At 39.8% G+C, this 26013-nt stretch overlaps 1 protein-coding gene and 1 pseudogene across 4 annotated transcripts in view; both read left to right on the forward strand.

The window, feature by feature from the left end:
* LOC311619624 (dolichyl-diphosphooligosaccharide--protein glycosyltransferase subunit TMEM258-like) lies at positions 1 to 375 on the forward strand (annotated as a pseudogene). The gene has a single exon. The product of its transcript is annotated as a dolichyl-diphosphooligosaccharide--protein glycosyltransferase subunit TMEM258-like (transcript).
* A 1844-nt stretch (positions 376 to 2219) lies between these two features.
* The window catches only part of MTMR6 (myotubularin related protein 6), a 48179-nt gene continuing 24385 nt past the window's right edge, over positions 2220 to 26013 (forward strand). For all 3 annotated transcript variants that reach the window (XR_014794613.1, XM_084878776.1, XM_084878775.1), the window contains exons 1-5: positions 2220 to 2444; positions 12958 to 13074; positions 21011 to 21173; positions 23108 to 23265; positions 23428 to 23556. Coding sequence is in view for 2 of the 3 variants with exons in the window: in XM_084878776.1 (XP_084734902.1) it covers positions 2421 to 2444; positions 12958 to 13074; positions 21011 to 21173; positions 23108 to 23265; positions 23428 to 23556 (591 nt within the window). In the remaining variant the exon portion in view is untranslated. The remainder of the gene's footprint in view (positions 2445 to 12957; positions 13075 to 21010; positions 21174 to 23107; positions 23266 to 23427; positions 23557 to 26013) is intronic.

Raw genomic sequence — 26013 nt, forward strand, 5'->3', positions numbered from 1 at the left:
ATGAGCAGGTACACCAGCCCCGTGAACCCAGCATCTTCCTCTACCTGACCGTGGTGCTGTTGGCCATTGGCATGTTCTTCACCGCCTGGTTCTTCGTGTATGAGGTCACGTCCACCAAGTACACTCGGGACATCTACAAGGAGCTCCTCATCTCCTTGGTGGCCTCACTCTCCATGGGCTTTGGGGTCTTCTTTCTGCTGCTCAGTGTTGGCACCTACGTATGAGCTTCCACAGGCTCCAACCAGGCAGCTGCACTGAATCCCTGCTTTTGTAAATTAATTTTTTTTACTGTTGCTGGAGGTGTCCCTCCTGCTGTTCACAATAAAGGATGATGTGTAACAAAAAAAAAAAAAAAAAAAAAAAGAAAGAAGAAAACCAACAGTTAGAGAAATTAAGTAACTGTACTAAATTCATACAGCTAGTAAGTGACAGAAATGAGATTTGACTTCAGATAGTTTTGATTCCAAAAATAAATAATTCTGATTATAGTCTTCATCTTCTGCAATAATATACCTAAAAATAAAGGTTGAGAAATATAATCAAGTGAAATGTCCTTGATCTTTTAATGATTTATATATTTGAGAAGCACCCAGATTAGGAAATGTGATTGCTTTTATAATATTCCATTAGCTGGTAAACATAATTCTAAAAGCATCAACATTTAGAATATAAAATGTTTTCTCACACGACAATCATGGCATTAAACATCTCGTGCATTTTGTAGGGAAATTAAGTAGATTTAAAATTTTTTTTGTATTGATTGAGAAAGAGAAACATCTATTTGTTGTTTCATTTATTTATGTATTCATTGGTTGCTTCCTTTATGTGCCTTGACTGGAGATAGAACCCGCAACCATGGCACATGGGGACAATGCTCTCCAGTGTTTCCCAACCTTCTCTCATGATGAGAATCACCTGGTGGAGTTGTTAAAACACAGATTCCTGAATCCCAACTAAGAAGTGCTAAACTAGAATTTTTGAGAACATATAGGTAAAATTGCATACCTAACTTAGTGCTCTGTATATAAAATCTGTCTTACAGCACTAGTTAAGTATACAATTTTACCTATATGTTCCCAAAAATTCTAGTTTAGCACTTCTTAGTTGGGATTCAGGAATCTGTGTTTTAACAACTCCACCAGGTGATTCTCATCATGAGAGAAGGTTGGGAAACACTGCAGTCTAACCAATTGAGTTACAGGGACAGGGCCTAAGTGTTGTTGTTTTTTTAAGAGAAAAGGTATTTATTTCTCAATACCCCTATTGCTTTTTTTCTTTATTGATAAAAGTATTTCGTATGTGTCCTTATCCCCCATTGCCCTCGCCACACTCATGCCCTCTCCCCATGGTTTTTTAAATAGTGTAAAAATAAATATTAAATATTAGGAAGAAATGAATGCAAATCTTATGCCTCAAAGCTTTGGAATGTTAAAACAGGGCAAACTAACTTTGTGACTGGGCATAATGCAACATTGCATCTCAAACAAGAAAGCAAATGTTATGTCTACTGACTGATGGCTACCAGACTGAAAATTGAAAACATTGTATTAGCTTATTGCACTAATAGATGTGCCTTCCTTCCATTAATATAATTGTTTCCTTTATCTTTCTCATAAATATCCCTTGCCTTTGTCTCCTAATTATTACACTAATTCAGGTTTCTCCCTGAATCAGTGCTTCCTGGATAGCTATTCCTTTTCAGACCTCAAGTAAATATTTGTCGCCTCTCACTTTGGCTGTTTATATTTATGTTATTTCAGAGTATGGGGGGGGGGGGGCGGGGATTGATGTTTCAAATAAGGCTAAACTAAATATATCTTATTATTTCCTTAGATTAGATTCTTATGAGTAGAATTACAGCTCCAAGTGAAGAGAAGGCATTGACATTTGGTGCTGTCCGCTGGTAGGGTGATGGACTTCAGGGACAGCTGCCCTACTAGCCCACCGAATTCTCTTTTCACAGCATGTCCTCAGGATTTCTTCTTATTTTTTATTTCTTTTATTTAAAAAAATAAAGGATTCCTTCTTAAGAGCAGAGTCCTCTCGGGACCCCCTCCACAGCCAGCTCTGTGGTTTCTCTGCCAGCTTCCCAGCAGAGGGCCGCCTTCCATCATGCGGCTGAGCCCTCCACCGGCAGGGGGCGCTGTGGCACGTGCGGCGGCCCGGAGGACGCTCTCCTCCGCAGGCGCTCCGTTAGCCCCGCCCACGCCCCCGGCCGCGGTTTGGGGAAGTGTTTCTAGGAGACGGGCTGGCCGGCTGCGCCTGCGCGGCGGGCGGGCGGGCGCGGCGGGGGCGGGCTGCGGGCCTCGGCGCTCCCCAGCTGAACTGGTTCCCGCTGGGTCTGGGTCGCCGCCGCCGCCCAGCTTCTCTCGCCTCATGGTGCGCCTGTGAGGCGGCCCACAGGCCCACGTCTCCCCGGCATGGAGCACATCCGTACGACCAAGGTAGTGGGCGCGGGAGGGCCGTTGGCCACCGGCCGGGTCTGACGGGGGGACGCGGGAGGACGGAGGGGCGTGCGGAGGGGAGGAGGCGGAGGAGGTGGGGAGCTCGGTTGGCCTGACGCGGGCTGAGGGCCGGGCGGGCGGGGCCGGGTGGGCCTGGCCCCCCGCCCCTGGGTCCCGGCCGGCCTGTCGGGGAGGGGCGGGGGAAGTCTGGGCCCGGGGTCCTGGGTGGAGGCCTCCTGCACCCGCGGGGGCACAGTCTCGCTTGTCAGTCCAGTTGAGGTGCGATGATTTGGGGTTCGGTCCCCTGAAATTGGTCGCCGCTCTCTCAGCACTTTCTTGGCAAAATTGGGGCTGTGTTAGCGGCGAGGCTCTCGCCGCCGAGCCCCGGAAGCCGGTGGGTCTAAAAGGAACATTTTGGTGTGTGAGCTCTTCCTCGTTCACGGGCGAGGGTCTCGTGTCTCCCAGATCCCCGATGCCAGTTTTGGAGAAGCGGCTGAGGTCAGCACTGGGCCCCGCCCCGCTCTCTGGTCTCCGTGTCCTGTCATTTAAACTTGGTGTTTCCGTCTCTGTCCCAACTTCAGTGTCTTCAGAGTCAATAGCTCCACGGAGGAGTTACGGAGAAGGGGAAAATATTACTCCATATTTTAAAGTGTCTGATGGAATTGTTATGCAGCATAGTTTGTTAAACCCCATGCTTAATTTTCGTGTGTAAATGGCATTTTGGGGGCCTTTCACAAACACGTATTCTTCTGATTCCGTTACAAATGTTAAAACAGAAGGAAATGACATAAAAACAGTACCAAATTATCTTACTTAGACTTAACTTTGGGAGGGAGAAAATATAGAGATCAGAAGAACTGAACAACTTGATTTTAAGATCTCGGGGAAGAGGACGACTTACTGTGAAACGTAACTGTCCCCATTTTGCTGAAACCAGTTAACTGCTGCGCATCCTTTTGGCAGAAATGCATCCTCTTCCTTTGTTCACTGGAGAATTTGAGATGTCATTAAAATGTTTGACAAACCTTTTAAAGGTGTACAAGGACTTTTATTAGAACTTGACTTTAACATTGCCTATACCATCCTCCTATACAATAAAACGCTAATCTGCAAATTGTCCCCTCTACTGAGTTTATCAGGGGGCAGACGGCAGCCCCTCCACCCTATTAGGGACTGGTGGCCCCACCCTCCCGGCGGCTCCCCCCACTCCGGGGGGGAACGGGGCCAGCCAGCCAACCTCCTGCTAAATCCCCTGGCCTGTTTGGAGCTGCTGGCTGGATCCCATCTGTGCACGAATTCATACACTGGCCTCTAGTATCTAATAAAATTGAAAATCTAAAAACTAACTCCCTTTAAATATATATTTTTTTAAGAGACCAAAGATAAAGGAACTAAACGAACTAAGCACTAGAATTCAAGTGGCTGGCACTTAAAATTTGAAAATAGAAGAGTAAGTATAACCAAACTAGGAGATGGTGCATCAGATCAGGTTCTTGCCCGGGTTTCAGGGTTCCAGACATTTATTAGATGTATCTGTGTGCACATAACTTCCTTCTGTACCAGGTTGAACCTCATCTTTGCATCTTTCATAAGGCTTGCTACAGCACACAATAACAAAACAATAGGTGCCAAAACCGGTTTGGTTCAGTGGATAGTGTCATCCTGCGGACTGAAAGATCCCTGGTTCGATTCTGGTCAAGGGCATGTACCTTGATTGCGGGCACATTCCCAGTAGGGGGTATGCAGGAGGCAGCTAGTCGATGTTTCTAACTCTCTATCCCTCTTCCTTCCTCTCTGTAAAAAAAAAAAAATTAAAAAAAAATCAATAAAATATACTTAAAAAAACAAAACAAAACAATAGGTGATTTGTTTTGTTTTAAATATATTTTTATTGATTTTTTACAGAGAGGAAGGGAAAGAGATAGAGAGCTAGAAACGTCGATGAGAGAGAAACACCCACCAGCTGCCTCTTGCACACCCCCTACTGGGGATGTGCCCGCAACCAACGCACATGCCCTTAACCGGAATCAAACCTGGGACCCTTCAGTCTGCAGACCTACGCTCTACCACTGAGCCAAACTGGTTTCGGCAACAATAGGTGATTTGTAAGAGTGATCAGAAAGTTGGAAAATCTAAGACCCCTTTTAAGACATTTGCTTTAAATTAAATTGCTGATTTTAAGACCTTCTGCTTTAAATTAATGATGAATGTATATTTTAGTTTTTATTTGTATAGTTGTAACTTTGTTGTTTATTGCTGGTGACTTTCACTTGGTGTAGTGTTCCTCTTTACCAGTTGATGGTCTTTAATTTTCTGATTTGGTCTTACATTTTCACAATGGGTCCATGCTGGTGGTTTAGTTAAGGTCCTTTTATGACTTTTTTAAGGACTGAAAGGTTTCTGACTAATTTTCTATTAAAATTACTTCTCAAGTGTGCTCCTTTATTACTTTGGGTTATTTTTCTAGCATTGGGCAAGTACTAAGTACCATCTAGTAATCTTAAGTGGCTGTATGTGGGCTGCAATTAAACAGATATTTGCTAGGTACTTGTTTTGTGCCAGGCACTGTACAGACACTAGGTATACAAGAGTGAGCAGAGCCGGGACTGGTTTGGCTCAATGGATAGAGCGTCGGCCTGCGGACTAAAAGGTCTCGGGTTCGATTCCGGTCAAGGGCATGTACCTTGGTTGCGGGCATATCACCAGTAGGGGGTGTGCAAGAGGCAGCTGATCGATGATTCTCTCTCATTGGTGTTTCTAACTCTCTATCCCTCTCTCTTCTTCTCTGTGAAAAATCAATAAAATATATTTAAAAAAAAAAAAAAGAGTGAGCAGAAAAGACATGGACCTCATCATGCATTCTGATCATTGTTGGAGGGAGTATTATAGTTTTTTAAATTATAATTATAAGAATTATAAGAATAACTTTATAAGTTATAAAGATAGATTTGACCATAGCCAACTTTTTGTTTCTATTATGCATAGCCTTCACATAGTTAATTTGCTGCAGAAATAATTGTATTTCAAGCTAAAAATGAATTGCTTTAGGTTTATTTTGCTGTTTTGAACTCAATGAAGTTTAATCAGTATGAGTATGATCAAGAATTGACTATGGAATATTACTATATAACTAGTGATTTTTAAATATATATATTATTGATTTTTTTTATAGAGAGAAAGAGAGAGGGATAGAGTTAGAAACATTGATGAGAGAGAATCATTGATCAGCTGCCTCTGGCACACCCCCTACTGAGGATGCCTGCAACCAAGGTACATGCCCTTGACCGGAATTGAACCTGGGACCTTTCAGTCCACAGGCAATGCTCTACCACTGAGCCAAATCAGTTTTGGCAAGTGATTCTATGTTATTCAGACAGCTTTAAGCTGACTCTTGAACAAGGCAGGGGTTAAGGGTGCTGACCCCTGTGCAGTTGAAAATCTGTTTATAATTTTTGACTCCTCCAAAACTTAACTATCCTCAGTATCCAAGGGGAATTGATTCTAGGCACCTTCCCACATTGCACCCCTAAGATATAACAATCTGTGAATATAAAATGGCATAAATCAGTGCATACAGTTGGCTTTCTGCATATGTGACCTCCCAAACCATGGATTGAAAACAGTGCATGTGTTTATTGAAAGAAAAAAATAAAATCCATTCCCAGCTGGTGTGGCTCAGTGGTTGAGCATCAACCTATGAACTAGGAGGTCACAGTTTGATTCCAGGTCAGAGCACATGCCCGCGTTGCAGACTCGATCCCCCATGTGGGGCATGCAGGAGGTAGCCAATCAATGATATTTCTATCTCTTCCTCTCTGAAATCAATAAAAAAATATTTTTAAAAATCCATGTAAAAGTGGACCCACACAGTTCAAACCCATGTTGTTGAAGAGGCAACTGTATTAAAAAAGTAGTAATTATATGCCGTTATAGCCAATTATACACTATCATGTCACAATATGTACAATATCGCAAATAAGGTAATCTATACAAAATTATCACTAATCTTGCCCTAATCAGTTTGGCTTATTGGATAGAGTGTTGGCCTATGGGCCAAAGGGTCCCAAGTTTCTTTCTGGCCTGGACCCTGGTTCTCTCTGTCTTTCTCTCTCTCTCTTTTACTCCCCCTAAAAATCAATGGAGAAATATCCTTGGGTGAGGATTAACAACAAAACAAAACAAAAAATTACTAATCTCTTAAAAATAACACCACCAATTTGGTACATTATTTCCATTTATCAATACAAATGACGAAATAGGTTTACAGAGTGGAAATAATCTGCCCAATTAGCTCAGGAGGTGTAGAGTGAAGATTTAAACCAAGGTTTGTCTAACTTCAAAGACTATGTAGTGTCTTTTCCATTGCCTCTAGTCTTAATCTAGTTGTAAAAATGAATTAATATATTTTTGAACTATTATTTAATTTTTATTGCATATTAAGCTGGTTAATAAAAATTTGATCATTTCTAATAGCAAGTAATCTGTAAAAGCATTTTACTTTAAGGATTAATACTTTTTTATATTATCAATACATTATTTAAAATAGCTATTCCATGGTTAAACTGGTTTTGAAAAGTGTTCTGTCATGTACAAATACAATGACTGCTACCCAAATTTTATTTGGTTTTTGTTGTAATGTTTTTCTAGTGTCTCTTTAAAATGTAGAGAAAGTTACAGTTCAATACACACAGGCAATGGAGTCATAACAAAAATTTTAAGTCATTTTCCCCACTCCTTTATGCAAGATATAAAGAAGCTTTCCTAACTTATACCTCTATTCTGTCAAAAGAAATCTGATAGATTTTTTTCAATCAAAAACTATTATTCTCTTATGAACAGAATGATAAAGAGTGTGGCCTCCTATTAAGTATAAAAGTCATTTGTGAGGGTTTTACTTCATGTTTAAGCAAAAAATGAAATTAAGGTGGTCATGAGCTCAGGTGTCAGATATATAGTTGTTTACCTAGTTCTTTTTTTTTTTTTTTTTTTAAATACATTTTATTGATTTTTTTACAGAGAGGAAGGGAGAGAGATAGAGAGTTAGAAACATCGACCAGCTGCCTCCTGCACACCACCTACTGGGGATGTGCCTGCAACCAATGTACATGCCCTTGACCGGAATCGAACCTGGGACTCTTCCGTCCGCAGACTGACGCTCTATCCACTGAGCTAAATTGGTTTTGGCTGACATTATCTCTTGAATAAACTTCCAAATCCTAGCTAGGATTTAAGGCACTATAACAGTCATTGCTGGATTACCTAAAGGTAAAAACAAGCAAAATGTATTCATATTAATTCAGAAATAAATCCTAAGAATAATTATAAGAGCTGAATTGATTACTTGACATCTATCTATCTATCATCTATATAAAAGCCTAAGCAACCATTAACGACTGAACAACCAAACCACTGGTCGACCAGTCACTATGATGTGCACTGACCACCAGGGGGCAGACACTCAACATAGAGCTGCCCCCTGGTGGTCAGTGCGCTCCCACAGCCAACCTCCCATGGCCCCTACCCCTGGCCGGCTGACTGATATCCCGCGGTCCATCCTCCCTGCCAGTTGGCCCCCCCATTGGCCCTGATCACCAGCCAGGCCCAGGGACCCCACCCGTGCACAAATTCATGCACCGGCCCTCTATTAAGTAAATAATATTTTTATGGTACTGTTTGTTGTATTGCTTATGGTCATCATTTTGTTTTGTTTTTGCTTATCGATACTAACCAGAAATTTATCAGATAAAGTGTTTTAGGTGACTATTAATTAAATGGCTTTCTAGTTCTGAAATTCAGAAATATATCATTCTGTTTTGGTCACATTTGGTTTAACTGAATGGCATCAGTAAAGATGTCAAGTCCAAATTTGAAATTCTAAAAGAGCATTTCCAGTCTATACTTATGAACATTGTAGCTACTGCCTGTCACTTTGAGTGCTAATTTTGCTATAATGAGATAGTTTTGCCAAGAAACAATGACAAATATGCAGACACAATTTTTTAAGCAATCCTCTTTTCCTGCCAGGCTCCAGTTCTTTGGCTAGCATCATGTGTTGATGTTGAAATTTGTGCTGTTTGTGAATGGAACTTTACAGAATGAAAAGGAAGAATGCTTTCCTAACTTCTTTTTTTTTTTTTTTTTTTTCCCCTAACTTCTGTATGTAAGATTACTTCCTAGAGTTTGTTAAAGAATGGAATACCCCATGAAAATCTGACCCCATTAGGGGTCAAATTAAGTTATTCCAAAGTTATGCCTGATTTGTCTTAGATGGCTATCCCTTTTTGTCATTAGAATATGAGATCATACATGTATGTACACAAATATATATAACCTGTTACAAAGTGAAGGAAATGTAAAACTAAGAATGTATGAAGAATAAGGAGAACATTATATTGTTTTGTCTTTGAAATATGAGCCAAAAGATTTTGAGGAACATCTGAATGTTTTCCCCACAAAATAATAATTGTGTTTTAAAATAAAATAGTGTCATTTTGAATCTTACTAATATTATCCCAATGTACAGGTGAGAAAATAAATTAGCAGAGATTAAATGAAATAACTTCCCTTGATTCAACAGCTAGCTCTATTAAAGAAAAGGTGGAGCTGGGGACTTAAGTCTTGGTCTTTATGATACCAATCATGTTTTTGTAAACATTACACTCTCCTGCCTCAGAGAGTAATTATCTACCGTATTCAAGAGATTTGAATAGTGAGGTAGATCAGTGTGAGTCAGAATGGGAAAGGAGAGGATAGATGAGAGCAACTTGGATGGTAGGATTTTTTTTTTTTTTTTTTTAAATAGGTAGCTGATTATGAATGTCTAGAGTTAGGGAAAAGGTCTGGTCCAGATAAAAAGATTTGGAAGGTGTCAGTGTTTAGGTAATCAATGAAATTTCCTATTGTGATGAGTGTTAAGGCTAGAGCCCTGGGAATACTTTAAATGGGGTAATCACTGAAAGAAGGACCAGGCAGAGTATTTGGGATACAATGGGAAGTGGTGAATCACCGAGGGGAAGAGAACAGGGAACAGTCTTTCCTATCTAATTTCCTTCTTTGCTTCTTCCTCTGCTCTCCACTTACTTGCCCCCTTCTCTTCTGCTCCCTCCTCTGGTTCTTTCCTCTTCCCTGGGGCAGGCACTGTTCTAGGTACTGGGGAAATGGTGGTGAATAAATCAGACAAAAATCCCTGCCCTTATTTTCTAGTTGGGGAAGATAGAACAATAAACAAAATTAATAAATCAAATATACATGTAATATGGAAAATGGTGGTAAATGCTGTGGAGACTGCCAAGATAGGGTGGGGGAGGACAGTTGTAAATATAGTAGTTAGAGACATCCTTATAGAGATTGTGATGCTTGAGTACAGACCTGAAAGTGGTGAGGGAGTGAGCCACCTTGACATGGGTGGAAGAGGTATCATGAAGCAGCAGGTATATATTCACAAAATGGCTCTCTTTAGTATGAAATTTGTATGCTGATGATCTTAAGAAAGAAAAAAATTCTATTTTTTTATTTTTATTTAAAAAAAGTATTTTAGGATTTGCAGGAAAGAACCAAATAATCAGTATATTTTCTCAGAAATTATCTTTTTTTCCCCCCTCTAGAACTTTAAATATTAACTAAATGTTTTGGGATAATTTCAGATTAATTTTATTATGTCACATCTATATAGAGATTTCCATATTGAAGCAGTCATATAATGGTTTTTTATGTTTTCTTGATTTGAATATAATTTTGCATTTACTAAGATATGAATAATACACAAGGTATTAAGGTCAGGATGGACTCTCTTTTTCTACAAAAATAAGTATTTAAATTTAAATTTATTTGAACAGGTGCTTTTTTAAGTAAAAATATTTCTCTGGCCGAAACCGGTTTGGCTCAGTGGATACTGCATCAGCCTGTGGACTCAAGGGTCCCGGATTTGATTCCAGTCAGGGGCATGTAACTTAGTTGTGGGCACAGCCCCATTGCGGGGTGTGCAGGAGGCAGCTGATCAATGTTTCTCTCTCATTGATGTTTCTAACTCTCTATCCCTCTCCCTTCCTCTCTGTAAAAAATCAATAAAATATATATATTTTAAAAATCTCTGAAATTAAGTTTCCTGTGGGAGAACTAATAGCCTTTTAAATGGTAGTTATTGATTATTTCAGAAATCATAATTTCAAAATGAGGAGTCTTTTTTTTTCTTCAATTTTAGTAAGGGGAATCAAAATACAGGGTGGGTCAAAAGTAAGTTTACAATTGTTTGTATGGAAATGGCACAATAATTAATAAATCCTACATAATAAAAGAGCAACATGCAAATTAACCATCACTCTGCTACACCCACAAGCCACACCCACCCTCCAGAGCGAGTATGCAAATAAACCCAACCAAGATGGCTACAGCCACAGAGATCAAGAGGGAGGCTTGGGTTTCCTAGGCAATAGAGGAAGCCAAGCTTTCCGCCTGCCCTTGCTGGCCTAGGCCTCCACTCAAGGCTACAAAGCTTCAATTATAGAAGATAAACAAATCCAAACAGAAATGTCGGCAGCCATGGAGCTGGAAAGAGCGGGAGGCTAGGGTTGCCCCTGGCAATAGAAAAAACAAAGCTTTCTGCACAACCTGGTGGGCCCAGGCTTTCATTCCAGGCTACAAAGTTTTAATTATAAAAGATACATGAATCCAACAAAAATGGCTGCCAGCCATGGAGCAAGCAGGAGGCGTGGCTCCGCTCCAGGCTACAAAATTTCAACTGTAGAAGATAAATAAATTCCAGATACCTGGGCCTCCTCTTGGGTCGCCAGGGGGTGTGGCTGGCCTGCAAAACACCATAGGCCCCTCGCTCAGGCTGCCCCATGCCCCTAGGGAACCCCCACCCTGATCCAGGACACCCTTTAGGGCAAACCAGCTGGCCCCCTCCCATGCACCAGGCCTCTATCCTATTTAATAAAAGAGGAATATGCAGATTGACCATCACTCCAACACAATATGCTGTCCCCATGTGGTCAAAGATCCTGCCCCTTTGTGGACACAGATGGCCACCACAAGATGCCAGCAGGGGGGGCAGTTGAGAGGGACCAGGCCTGCAAGGGAGGGCAGTTGGAAGCAATTAACCCTGCAGGGGAAGGCAGTTAGGGGTGACCAGGCCAGCAGGAGGGAAGTTGGGGGCAAACAGGTTGGCAGGGGAACAGTTAGACATCAATCAGGCTGGCATGGGAGTGGTTAGGGGTGATCAGGCTGGCAGGCAGAAGCAGTTAGGGGCAATGAGGAAGGCAGGCAGGTGAGCAGTTGGGAGCCAGCAGTTCTGGACTGTGAGAGGGCCCCGGTGGGATCAGGTCTAAATGGACAGTTTAACATCCCTTGAGGTGTCCCAGATTGGAGAGGGTGCAGGCCCCGTACACCGGGCCTCTAGTAATAAAAAATGAATAAACTCTGTTTCATGTACTAACAATACTATACATATGTGTGTGTGTGTGAGTGTGTGTATGTGTGTGTGTCTGTGTGTGTGTGTGTATATATATATGGAAAAAGTATAGAATTAATGCGATAATGGTTAGCTATCTGGTTTTGAAGCCCTGAACAATTTAAGAAACTATCTTCAACCTACTGCGAAAGCTGTGGATTAAAATTTTTAACTTGGTAAAGGTTATTTAACTTTGTTACCTACATAGGAATAGATAGAAAGAAATACCTACGTTTTTTTCAAAACAGTAGTCTCCTGCACATCCCTGGCCAACTCTAATTCTACTCTTCACTGGCAACCTTGTGCATGTGTGTCTACTATTAATAAAGATGTACTGTGTACTGCACTGCCTCAGCTACCAAAGGATACAGAAGCAGAATGTGACATAATCTATGGTAGGGAATTCAGAGCCACAAAGAAATATAAAACTAAGATATTAAGTAATTAACATTCTGAGAAGGATTCCTGTTGGGAGACAGAGCATCAGTGAGCTTTGAAGAATGCTTTGTTTGTATTTACTATTAGTTAAGCAGAAGAGACTATTGTAGGCAGGGAGAACAGTATGAGTAAAAGCACTGAGTTGAACACAAAACAATGTCCCCAGTGAGTGGTGAGGAGAATAAGTTGGAGTTTGCAACCATTTAATTGTTTCCTAATTTATTTTTTCTGGGGTAATTTACTTCCATAATTCTACAAAATAACATTATTATATTTATTACTTTACCTGCTAACTTTAAGTAAAATATATTGACTCTTGGCTACAAAAAAACCAGTTTTGCTTATTTATAAAACACCCCTCTCTGTTTTCCTTAATATCTGTGTTAATACTTTTACATAAGGTTCTTCTTTCAGTTATATTTATAAATGTAAATAGTACCTATGTTATTTGTGGCTTATATATTTCTAGGGGTATATGAAATTTAATATTCAATATTAAGTAAACTTATGTTTTTTAACAGAAGGGGGGGAAAAATTCGAAAATGGTACATTTAAATCCTGGGGTAACAGAAAAAGAATTTATACTACTTTTGAAATGAGAAGTAACATTTTTTTTTTCTTTTTTAGGTTGAGCAAGTGAAATTACTTGACAGATTCAGTACCAACAACAAGTCATTAACAGGAACACTGTATCTTACGGCCACACATCTATTATTTATAGACTCTCAGCAGAAAGAAACCTGGGTAAGCAGGACCTCAATTACTATAATTGTAATAATGGTATTAGTCTATTACTGTGCTTTATTTTGAATGTGTACAAAAAATTCTAATCATTGGTTACCAATCTCAACCAAAATATTTTCAGTCACCTAATCACTTCTACCCTCCCTCTTAATAAAACTGATATAATATGGAATGTGGAATTTTTTTGTAGAATATCAGAAAGACTCTTATTATCTACATAAATATATAAAAGATCTACCTATTCCCTTTAATTAAAAAAATCTAAATAATATAGGTACATGTTAATAGATCAAATGTCATGTTCCACAATATATTTATAACAAATTGCAATTATGGTATTTATTTATTTATTTATTTATTGCTAGTACAAACAATGAGGTAATGTATACACTGTGCCAGGGTTTCTCTGGAAAATTGCCTGAGAGTAAAATTACTTAGATAAGTGGATATTCAACCTTCCTGAGTATGTCCCCTTTCCAAAATGGTTGTTTCATTGTTCACTATCCTCAGCAAAATTGATACTGTCAAATTTAAAATTTTTGCCTAACTGGTGGATGTGCAATTGTGATTTTAATTTGTTGATTACAAGGAAGTTACTCTTTCTGATATTTTGTCTTTAGATTTCCTTTTATTTTTTTCTGTTGGATTATTTGTTATTTATTTTGCAAAAGTTCCAGTTTTTAATGTTTTGTCATATATATGTTGCAGATAACTTCTCCCAGTGTTTGGCTTGTCTTGCATGTATTTGTATGTCTTTTAAACTTTAAAATTTTAGTGCAATAAATTTTCATTTTTTATTTTATGGTTTATGCTGTTTTGTGATAAGTAATCCTTCCCTATGTTAAGGTTCTATAGATTCTCCTATATTTTCTAAAACCTTATGTTGTGTATTCTTAGTATAATTTTTTTAATATATCTGAAAAATATTTTGTTAGATGATATGACATAGGGATTCATTTTTATTTTATTTACACATAGCTGGCATCATTTATTGATTGTTTTATTCCATTAATGTGTAGTATCAACTCTGTCATAAATAGAGGACCTACTTTTGAGCTGTCTATTCTGTTCTTTTGGTATATTAATTACACTGAACCAGAGCACACTTTATTGACTGTAGCTTTTAATATATCTTGATATCTCTCCTTGGTTATACTCTTTTGATTTCCCTAGGAAGGCTATTCAATTGATAAGTGATTACAATAAGTAAGTTAAGATACTTACCTGAGATGTTGATCTTGGAGAAGTTGTATTCCCTAGAGCAGGGGTCCTCAAACTTTTTAAAGTGGGGGCCAGATCACGGTCCCTCAGAGAGCTGGAGGGCCAAACTATATGAACTACTAATTCCTACTGTAACACCTCGGCTGCGCTCACTGCCCAAAAAACCTGGCGGGCAGGATCAGACTCCCCTGGGGGCTGCATGTGGCCCGCGGGCCGTAGTTTGAAGACCCCTGCCCTAGAGGCTCTGGATTTCTTGCCTATCCAGTGTTTGCCCAGGAGTTTCCTCTAGCAAGGCCTTATAAAATCATTAGGCATATTCTCATCCATTCTGTCTACCCTTCATTTATGTGCTTACCTTAATATATTCTTTGTATATTATTCATTTTCTAGAGTACAAATAGAAGTTTCTCATAGAGTTTCTTTCAAATGTTGGGAATGTAGTTTTGGGGCAGCTAAAAGATAGCCACATTGTTCCCTTTGCTCCTGTTGTTGTCTTTGAAATGCTTTCTTATCAGTATATTTCCATAATCTCTCCTGAATGAAGTCTATTTTGTATACCAGATCCATAGAAATGAACAGATCTAGGAGGAGCCTTATTTTAAATTTTTATTTTATTTTCATTTTACAGATGATTAGTTTTTCAAGATCACATAACTAGTTAGTGGCAGAGCCAGGGCCCATCATCATTCTTTTGCTGCACATAATTTTGGGTCTTAATTGGAATCTTATATACATATACTAGAGGCCCGATTCATGAAGATTCATGCAAGAATGGGCCTTCCTTCCCCTGGCTGCTGGCACCGCCTTTGCTCTGGCCGGAGCCGGCTTTTTGCTTCAGCCTGGAGCTGCTTTTCTGCCTTCCCACACTGCTGAGAGGCCCGGAGTAGCTGGGGTGGTGTGGAAAGCCTATGTCATCACCATAGCGACAATGCAAGTGTCCCGCCCTGCCCCCAGCTGCTCAGCATCTGTGTATGCAAATTAATTTTTGTTGGGTTAATTTACATGCTCATTCCTGATTGGCTGGTGGGCGTTGCAAAGGTATGGTCAATTAGCATGGTACTTTTTTATTAGTGTAAATATAAAAGCCTAAGTGATCGATATGACCAAATGATAATATAGATGTTAATAGGGCTAAATCTCAGCAACAAGTTTGAGCTACATATTTGTTATATGTGTTATCTGTTATATAAATTTTTAATTACCATAGGACTTTTGCTCACATTAGTCTTCTTTTTCAAGTTTTTCCCCCCTCATTTATTTATTCCCCTTTTTTTAAAAAAAGTCGTTATTGTTGAGAGTATTATATCTGTCTCCCTTTTTCCCCCTGCACTGCCACCCTTCACCCAGTTCCCACTCCATCCCAGGCCATTACCACTCTTTTGTCTGTGTCCGTAGGTAATGCATATAGGCATATAAGTTCTTCAGTTAATCTCTTCCTGCCCCCCTCCCTCCTTTCTTCTGAGATTCATCAGTCTGTTCCGTGTTTCCATGCATTTGATTCTATTTTATTCATCAGTTTTTGTTCATTACATTACTGGTTTATTTTGATCTTTAGATTCAATTATTGATATATATTTATTGCTGTTTTATTTTTTATTTTTATTTATTTATTTTCCAAAATATATTTTACTGATTTTTAAAAAAAAATACATTTTATTGATTTTGTACAGAGAGGAAGGGAGAGAGATAGAGAGCCAGAAACATCGATGAGAGAGAGTCATCGACCAGCTGCCTCTTGCACACCCTCTACTGGTGATATGCCCGCAACCAAGGTACATGCCCTTGACCGAACCCGGGACCCTTCAGTCCCCAAGCCGACGCTCTATCCATTGAGCCAAACTGGTCCCGGCTGTTTGTTTGTTTGTTTTTTACAAAGAGGAAGAAGGGTCAGGGCTAGAGAGCTAGAAACATCAATGAGAGAGAAACATTGATCAACTGCCTCCTGCATGCCCCCTATTGGGGATGTGCCCGCAACCAATGTACATGCCCTTGATCGGAATCGAACCGCAGGCTGATGCTCTATCCACTGAGCCAAACCAGTTAGGGCTATTTATTTATCTTTTTTCTTCTTCTTCTTCTTAAAGAAAACTCTTCAACATTTCAAGTAATACTGGTTTGGTGGTGGTGAACTCCTTTAGCTTTTTCTTGTCTCTGAAGCTCTTTATCTGACCTTTGGTTCTAAATGATAGCTTTGCTGGGTAGAATAATCTTAGTTGTAGGTCCTTGCTGTTCATCTCTTTGAATATTTCTTGTCTTTCCCTTCTGGCCTGCAAAGTTTTTGTTGAGAAGTCAGTTGACAGTCTTATGGGCACTCCTTGTAGGTAACTAGCTGTTTTTCTCTTGCTAATTTTAAGATTCTCTCTTTGTCTTTAACCTATGTCATTTTAATTTTGGTCTGGGCCTCTTTGGATTTCTCTTGTTTGGGACTCCCTGCACTTCCTGGACTTATAAGTCTATTTTTTTTTATTTTATTTATTTATTTATTTATTTTTTTATCCAGATAGGGAAAATTTTCTGTCATTATTTCTTCAAGTAGGTTTTCAATATCTCGCTCTGTCTTTTTTCATTCTGGCACTCCCATAATGTGAATGTTGGTATGCTTGAAGTTTTCCCAGAGACTCCGTATACTATCTTCATATTTTTTGGATTCATTTTCTTTTTGCACTTCTGATTGGGTGTGTTTTTTTGCTTACTCATATTCCAAATTACTGATTTTGATGCTCAGCATCCTCTACTCTGCTGTTAAATTCCTGTAAATTATTCTTTATTTCAGTTAATGTTTGCTTACTTTCTGACTGGTCTTTTTTCAGGTCTTTGAGAATCTCACTAAAAGCCTTGAAATTCTCACTACGTTCCTTGAAGCTCTTCTTAAGATCTTGAGCATCCTTTTAACATTGCTTTGAACTCTGTATCTAGTCATTTGTTTGCTTCCATTTCATTTAGTCCTTTTTCTGGAGATTTTTTTTTTTGTGTGTGTGTGTGTTCTTTCATTTGTGATATGTTTCTTTGTCTCAGCATTTTGACTGCTTCCCTGCACTTGTTTCTATGTATTAGGTAGAGCTGCTATGGCTTCTGGAATTGGTAGAGTGGCCTTGTGTAGTAGGTGTCCTGTAGGGCCCAGTGGCTCAGTCTTCCCAGTCACCTAAGTAGTGCACTCTCAGTGTGCCCCTGTGTGCACAGTCTTGTTGTAGTTGAGCCTTAATTGCTATTGATGTCACTGGGAGGAAGTGACCTCCAGGCCAGTTGGCTGTGAGGACCAGCTGCAACTGCGGTGGGAGAGCTGCTGTGCAGGAGACACCTCTATGGAGCAGGACTTGCTTCAGTGGGGCTCTGGTGCTCACTGAGTCTGTCCCTTGAGTGTGTCGCTCATGGATGTGTAGTTGAAACCTGGTATAGTCTGAAGCTGTCCACCATGTATAACTGGCTCTGGGGTCTCCTGGGAGATGCAAAGTCAGCCACTGCCTGAGGCCACCTGGCAGGAGCTACAGAGAGATCTTCAGGTGCTGCTACTCATGTTGCGCTTGGAAGTGTTCAGATGAGACCAAGCTGCTGGTGCCAGGTCTTGGGCCTCTTACTGATTGGTATGGGGCATGCTAACACCAGCTGCTGCTTCTTTGAGAGATTTTAGGAAAGTCTGAAGCCTGAGCCAGGACAGGCCATTCATATGGAAAAGCTGCTGCAAACAGCTTGGGTGGGACTGCGAATTGGATGGGCCAGCGTCTCAGGGAATTACCAGGGCTATCAAACAGTGTGAGTCAGGTTGATGCAGACTCTGGTATGGCTGCCAGTCAGCTCTGCAGTGAAGGAGGTCTCAGCATAGGAATAATGAATCCTTTGAGCAACTATGTCTGGGAGAAAGCTACCCCTGAGAACTTACTCCAGTTCCTCTGCATATGTCCCTGGATCTCTCCAAACTGCCACCCCAGCGTTAGAGCTCAGAGGAAATGAGTCTGAGTAAGCCCATATGCCAGCCAGACCTGGGTCTCCTGCAGCCTCCTTGTCACCCAGCCACAATCCCTGCTAGTTTTATAGCCCAAAGTTATGAGGACTTCTCATCCTGTCACTGGAAGCCTGGGCTGAAATGTCTGATATGGAGCTATAACTCTTTACATCTCACAGCAGGCCTCCACAACTGAGATATCCATCCCAATTAAAAATCACAAAACAAAATGCCAAACATGGGCCCACTTGTTCTGTGCCTCCACCCTCCTATCAGTATTTATATGCTTTCTTCTTTACTTCTTAGTTGTAGAACTTCCATTCAGGATTATTTCAGGCAGTTCTGAATGATGGTTGTTTTATATTTTAGTTGTAATTTTGATGTGGTTGTGGGAGGCAGTAAGTACTGTGTTTATCTATGCTACAATCTTGGTTCTCCTTGAAGCTTTTCTTTTTTCTTCTTCTTCAAGCTTTTTTAAATTTTATTTTATACATTTAATCTTGCATGTGACCTTTAGACTTAATATCTAAAGTTTTAAAAATGAATAATAGTAGCATATAAAATTATCTATACTAATAAAAGCCAGGTGGCCCTTGCACCCTTGTGTGACGCCCTCATGTCATCACAAGATGGCTGCCCCCACATTGTCACAAAATGGCCGCCACAAGATGGCCGGCAGGGGAGGACAGTTGTGGGTGATCAGGCAGGCTGAGAGGGCAGTTGGGGTCTACCAGGCCAGCCGGGGAGGGTAGTTAGGGGCAAACAGATTGGCAGGGGAGGGCAGTTGGGGTGATCAGGCCGGCAGGGGAGCAGTTAGGTGTCAATCAGGTTGACAGGGGAGCAGTTAGGGGCAATCAGGCTGGTAGGCAGAATCAGTTAGGGTCAATCAGGTAGGCAGGCAGGCTAGTGGTTAGGAGCCAGCAGTCCCGGATTGTGAGAAGGATCCCAGATTGGAGAGGGTACAAGCTGAGAAGAGGGACACCTCCCTCCCCTCCATGCACTAATTATATTAGGGGTGTCGAACTCAATCAGAGAAGGGGCCAAAATCTAAAATCCAGCCTAAATCGCGGGCCGAATGGTTTACTGAACAGTCATAAACTGACAATGTCATAAACTGACAGCGGAGTGCAGTGATGACAGCGCGGTGCAGGCCACATTGCAAGGCCTGGCGGGCTGGATTTGGCCCGCGGGCCTTGTGTTTGACACATGTGAATTATATAATACATATATATAATATAATCATCCATATCTCACCCTACCTTTCCTCCCACATACATACTACCCAAAAAAGCAGGTTGGAATTTCTGTTACATTTTTAGACTAATTTGGGATGATTTGATATCTTGCCAGGATTGAGTTTTATCATCCAAAAACCTGCTTCAATTTTAAGATCTTTTATTTTCCATAAAGTTTTCTATATATATTTTAAATTAGTAGGAATGCTATTGAGCAAAGGGAAATCTTTTTTAGTAGCACAGAATATGTTAGGTAATAGGTAGATATAATAATTATGTTTCAAATACCACCAAGTTCTGACTTTCTAGTAGGACTTTCCATTCATTCATTCATTCATTCATTGAGTATTTGTGATGGAGAAGTTACCAACAATGACACCTATATTTCCACCTCAGTCAAATTTAAATATGAATGTGTAATATATATTACTTGAAATGCTTTTTTTGTTTTTGTTTGAAGATGGTCATTATAATGTTCCAAGTACTGTGTTAGGTGCTAGAAATACAATGGTGCTTAACTTATAGTTTTACTTCTTAGGTGAAGTTTCTAAAATCTTAAGTAGAGAAATAAACATTACTACATAACAAATTACAAATGTACTAAGTGCTATGAAAGGAAAAACTTAGGTTGATATTTGATAAGAAAATGGAGGGGACCCAACTTACTAGGGAAGGGCCATGGTGATTATGAGACTATACGTACTTCTCGGTGGTGAAGTTTTGTTTTGTTTTGTTTTGTTTTTTTTACCAGAATTGAACCTCAGACTCTTCAGTCCATGGCCCATGCTGTAACTCCTGAGTCAAACTGGCTAGGGCTTGGTGATGAGTTTTAAGCGGACACCAGAAATAATACTAGAAGTTCGTAGGTGAAGAGGTAGAGAGCTACAATCTCGCAGTTAGTAGGAGCAACTGAAGAGTGTATATAGAAGACCTTGGTTCATTTGAGGAGCCAAAGAAGGCTGTTGTCATTAGAACTTAACGATGTTGGGGAAGGGACTTGAAATGAGGCTAGAGCAGTGGTAAAGTCTATAGTCATACCACCCTGAATGTGCCCACTCTTGTCTGATCTCAGAAGCTAAGCAGGGTGGGAGAAGTGAGAAATAACTAGATAGCTTTGCCATTTTTTTTAAATTGAGTTTTTAATGGTTAATTGTCTGCTTTGTAAAAAACGGATTGGGGGATTCAAGAGTGGGATATGAAGAGAGCATTTAGGTTAATAGTTATAGTAATTAGATGAGAAATAATGGAAACATTGCAATTAGGAGAGTTATAGTAGAGATAGAGAGAAGTAGACAGGTTATAGAGATATTTAGGGGATGCAATTCTTGGGATTTAATGCTGTGTGAATATGTGGAGTGATCAGGGCACATTTCTGGCTTGGGCATTGTCACTTAAAACTTTTTTAAGTGTGACTTTGTAGTGTACTATAACATTTGAGACTTTTTTGGACAGGACATTTCTAACATTTTTGCACTGTGGAAGAGAATAAGATACTTAGTGCTTTTTATAATGATGATCAAATTATTTTTTAATGCTGTAGATTTTGCATCATCATATTGGCTCAGTGGAGAAACTGGCTTTGACGACTTCTGGATGCCCACTTGTCATTCAGTGCAAGAACTTCAGGATTGTGCATTTCATTGTTCCCAGAGAAAGAGATTGCCATGATATTTACAACTCTTTGCTACAACTGTCAAAACAAGGTACTGTTCTTAGAGACCAAAGTTTGCTCAATTTTGAGATGGTTTATCCAAGGTACTTTATTTAGTATCTCATTATTGCCATTTTATAGTTTAAGTTACTCTTTTTTTAAAAATATCTTGCTATTGATTTTTTTGAGAGGAAGGGAGAGGAATAGAGAAGTGGAAATATCAATGAGAGAGAAACATCATCAATCTGCTGCCTCCTATATGCCCCCTACTGGGGATTGAGCCTGCAACTTGGGCTTATGTCATGACCAGGAATTGAACCATGACCTCCTTGTTTGATGCTCAACCACTGAGCTATACCTGCTGGGCTTACTAAGTTGCTCTTGAGTTGAATTCTTATGCACTCTATTCTAAAATATTTGACCTAAAAGTAATTAGAAACTTTTTTAAAAAATATATTTTATTGATTTTTTTTACAGAGAGGAAGAGAGAGGGATAGAGAGTTAGAAACATCGATGAGAGAATCATCGATCAGCTGCCTCTTGCACAGCCCCCACTGGGGATGTGCCCGCAATCAAGGTACATGCCCTTGACCAGAATCGAACCCAGGACCTTTCAGTCCGCAGGCTGACGCTCTATCCACTGAGCCAAACCGGTTTCGGCAATTAGAAACTTCTGATCTGAGTTGTAATAATGGTTTCCAAAGAAGGGATGATAGTAAGGACAAAATGAAGCATTTGTAGTACATACTTAAAACACTATAGATTTATATTAATGTTTTAGAAGTCTGTTGATGGCCAGTAGCATAGTCTTTGTATTTGTTTCTTAAAGAATCCCATTGCCAAGGGGAGTGTCTTGGGAATTGATCACTAAAGGTAAAGTTAAGGAAGGTCATGCTCTTCTGATAGCATGGACTAATATATCTAATTGACTAGAGTGGAATATAGGGAGATGAACAAAAGGAAAAGAGAGGGTAAATCCTACTTTAATAGAGATAGGAATGAGGAAGATTTAGGTCCTGAAGAGGAATCTTATCACTACTATGTGTTAGGGATCTGGAGGCTTCTTTCCCAGCATAACTTGAATTACATAGAAATCTCCAGGGAGACAAAGCACATTAATTTTTAGATGTTACTTTGTTTGACACCTGCTTTGCAGTGGTCTAAGAGCAGATTTTTGTTCACTCTTTTATCCTGACACATAAAGCCTGTAACATTTATCCTGTTGTTCCAAGTCAAATCTTACGACTTCAGGGGCTTATGATTGTTTAGAAGTAAGTGTTCTCTCGATCTCTGTGTAACCTTTGCCATGTTTGGTCAAACTATACTATAGGATATATAGACAATTTCATGTTCTATGTGGCATCTCTAATTTTTCATTATAACATTAGTCTTTATATCTCATTTGAGAAAAGTGGTGGATAGGAATTTATGTGTGTCTTTAAAATTTTACTTTTTAAGAAAAGGGAACATTTGCAGTAGAGTAATGTGTAAGTCTAACTGTATTATTTACTAGCTTTTACTGATGATATAAGTTGAATCTCAGATTGATATAATTATGCCTTTAGATATAATCATTTGCATCAAAGAACTAAGAAAATTTAACTTCAAGTATGTTCTGGAATTAGCCATCTTTTTTTTTTTTTTTAATATATATTTTATTGATTTTGTACAGAGAGGAAGAGAGAGAGAGAGAGAGAGTTAGAAACATTGATGAGAGAGAGTCATCGATCAGCTGCCTCTTGCACACCCCCTACTGGGGATATGCCCGCAACCAAGGTATATGCCTTTGACCGGAATCGAACCCGGGACCTTTCAGTCCCCAAGCCGACGCTCTATCCATTGAGCCAAACCGGTTTCGGCTGGAATTAGCCATCTTTTTGAAGAATTTAAAGAAAAATGGAGGGTTAAAGCTGAAAATTACTTTCATTTGTCATTTATTAAGTCCTATAAATTGCATTTTAACATTTTTCATTTTGTATACTCTAGCAAAATACGAAGATCTCTATGCGTTCTCTTATAACCCCAAACAAAATGATTCTGAACGACTGCGTGGTTGGGAGCTTATTGACCTTGCTGAGGAATATAAGAGAATGGGTGTGCCAAATTCAAACTGGCAGTTGTCTGATGCCAACCGAGAATACAAGGTAACTTAGCAACCCTCTGGGAAAATTCAGAAAATGTTAATAACAGTTAGTACCAGAAAGTGTAATAGCAAAATGTCTCTATATTGCTGTTGTTGCATTATTAAGTTTTAAAGTTTTATAAAGTTGGTTTTTAATCTCATGGTTATGTTTTGATTTTTACAGATTTGTGAAACTTATCCAAGAGAACTTTATGTTCCCCGAATAGCAAGCAAACCAATAATTGTTGGTAGTTCTAAGTTCCGGAGCAAGGGAAGATTTCCAGTTCTTTCCTACTATCATCAAAATAAGGAGGTAGGCAGCTTTCCTTTTGATTTTATCAATCCTAATATATAAAAACCCTGGGTTGTAATGACCAGTAATGACCGGAGGCTGACCAACCAGGCAGACAGGCAGAGGGGTTAAGGGTGATCAGGTAGGCAGACCAGTGCTTAGGGGTGATCAAGTAGGCAGACAGCCCCTCGCACCCAAGCAAGCAGATAGGGGCAATCAGGCAAGCAGGCAGAGTGGTTAGGGGTGATCAGGTAGGCAGATCAGCGGTTAGGGGAGATCAGGTAGGCAGACGGCCCCTAGTGGGGCTGGACTCACCCCCTAGCAAAGAAACAGGGAGGCCCAGGCCAACCAAGCTATTGCACCCCAGCCTGTTGCCTACAGAGGGAGGCCACCATTGGTAGGGGAGTGGGGCAGCGCTGCACAGATGGCAAGCAGTGGCAGCGGCAGGTGTGGGGCCAGCTGCCTGCAGCCCAGGGAAGGAAAGCCCTAATAGGCCCTGATCTCAGGCCAGGACTAGAGACCTTATACGAGAGGGTGCAGGCCGGGCTGAGGGACGCCCCCTCCCCCAGTACATGGCTTTTCGTGCACCGGGTCTCTAATGTAGTATAATCCTTTTCAGGTTTTAGTATCCAAAACAATGCTCATTTTCATATTAAGATGTCATTATTTTAATATTGCTGATAGAGAAGTGCTGGCTTTTCACTCAATGATTTTTTTTTTTTTGTATTTTACAACAAAATTATCCTGAAACACAGAAACTTCTGTACTTGTCATCTATCTTCCCCCTCCACCATCTCTATTCTTTCCTTCCTTCTAGTAGCGACTTGAAAATAATGGGATTAGATAGATTCTCTTCCTTGCCTGTGGTTATCTTTTGATCCTGCTTGTATTGGGGGAAACCAAATATTTTTGACAAGCCAACTATTGAGAAAAGGGAGAGAATCAAGGATATTTCAGGCTCCCATTTAATAGTAAGCTCTTCAAATTGGAAGGATTTTGCAATATGAAGAGGCGGAGGAGGCATCTTTATACTGAGATAGGGATTGACAATGTAGTAAAACCTTTGTATCCTGTAACAATAGCCAGGAGGTACTATATGTTGAATACTTTATATGTATGAAATCCTCCTAGTAACTTGATAAAATAGGTTCTGCTAATTACCTATAACTTTCAAATGGGGGAATTGGTTCAGAAAAGATAATCACTTTTCCTAAATCTCACAGCTGGTAAGTTGAATATTTGGAAGCCATTTCTGACTCTCAGTTTTTTGTGACCTGATTTTTTCCCCTCAGGAAGCTTTTAAACTCTTCTTTTTTTGCAGTGTTCTAAAATTTCACAGTGTGCCTTGGCTTGTTTTAAATTCTACCTGGAAATTCAGGTCTCAGTTTTGGGAAGTTGCTTCTTTATTTCTTTGGTAACTTCTCTTTTATTAATTTTCTTAATACTTTTGGGAGTATTACTGGACAATTGGGTTTCCTAGCATAAACCTTCATTTTTCTTCATTTTTTCTCCAATATTCTATGCTTGGACATGTCTGTAAGTCTCACCACAAGGTTCAGGGTAGTGGGGAAGATTTCCTGAAACTCACCTCCAATTCAGTGCTTAGGTCTGTTTTTTTTTTGTTTTGTTTTGCTATAGTGTTTTAAAATATAGATATTTTTATTGATTTCAGAGAGGAAGAGGGAGGGGGAGATAGAAACATGAGTGATGAGAGAGAATCACTGACCTGCTGGCCTCCTGCATCCCACCCACTGGGGATAGAGCCTTCAACCTGGGCATGTGTCCTGACTGGGAATCAAATTGTGATTTCTGGTTCATAGGTCGATGCTCAGCAACTGAGCCACACTGGCCCGGTTGCTGTGTTTTAAAAATCCAAGAACTGTTTCTTGTTTTCTGAACTTTCTAGATGGTTTTCTATTTGTGGATGTGATTAACTTACTTTTCTTAAGATGCTAAGGATTTTTAAAAAAAAGAATTCTTGTGCCCTCACATTAGTTATCTTTTTGTTTAGTTTCTTTTTTTTTTTTCTTTCTGTTTATTTTGTGTGTTTTGTTGTTAGTTTGTTTTTCATATTTTTCAGATATCTGATTCTTGGCCTGCCTCTCATATTTAAGAGTGAGGTACTACAAAGCTATTTAGAAGTTTGTATTGATTGATATCTTTGGATTCTTCTTTCTCTTGTCATGCTTTTCCCAATGTGTGTGTAGTTTAGACTGGATCAGAGTATGGGAAGAGGGATGGGAAGACCTCACATTTTGTTATGTAGACTTTACTTAATCCTCCTGTCTTTAGGGGATGCAGGACTTCATCCCCAACTACAGCTGTTCCTATAGCCCAGAGTCTTCAGTTAATCCTCTTCATAGAACAAACTTTTTCTTCAGGGTGAGGGAACATCTGGTGTTAACTAGATCATCTATAGATGTTTAGCCAGTTCTGTTGTTTTCAATTTTTCCTGTACTCAGGCTTTCAGAGGTACCA

This window comes from Pipistrellus hanaki (assembly GCF_964339955.1).
Source record: "Pipistrellus hanaki genome assembly, chromosome: 3".
Lineage (NCBI taxonomy): Eukaryota > Metazoa > Chordata > Mammalia > Chiroptera > Vespertilionidae > Pipistrellus > Pipistrellus hanaki.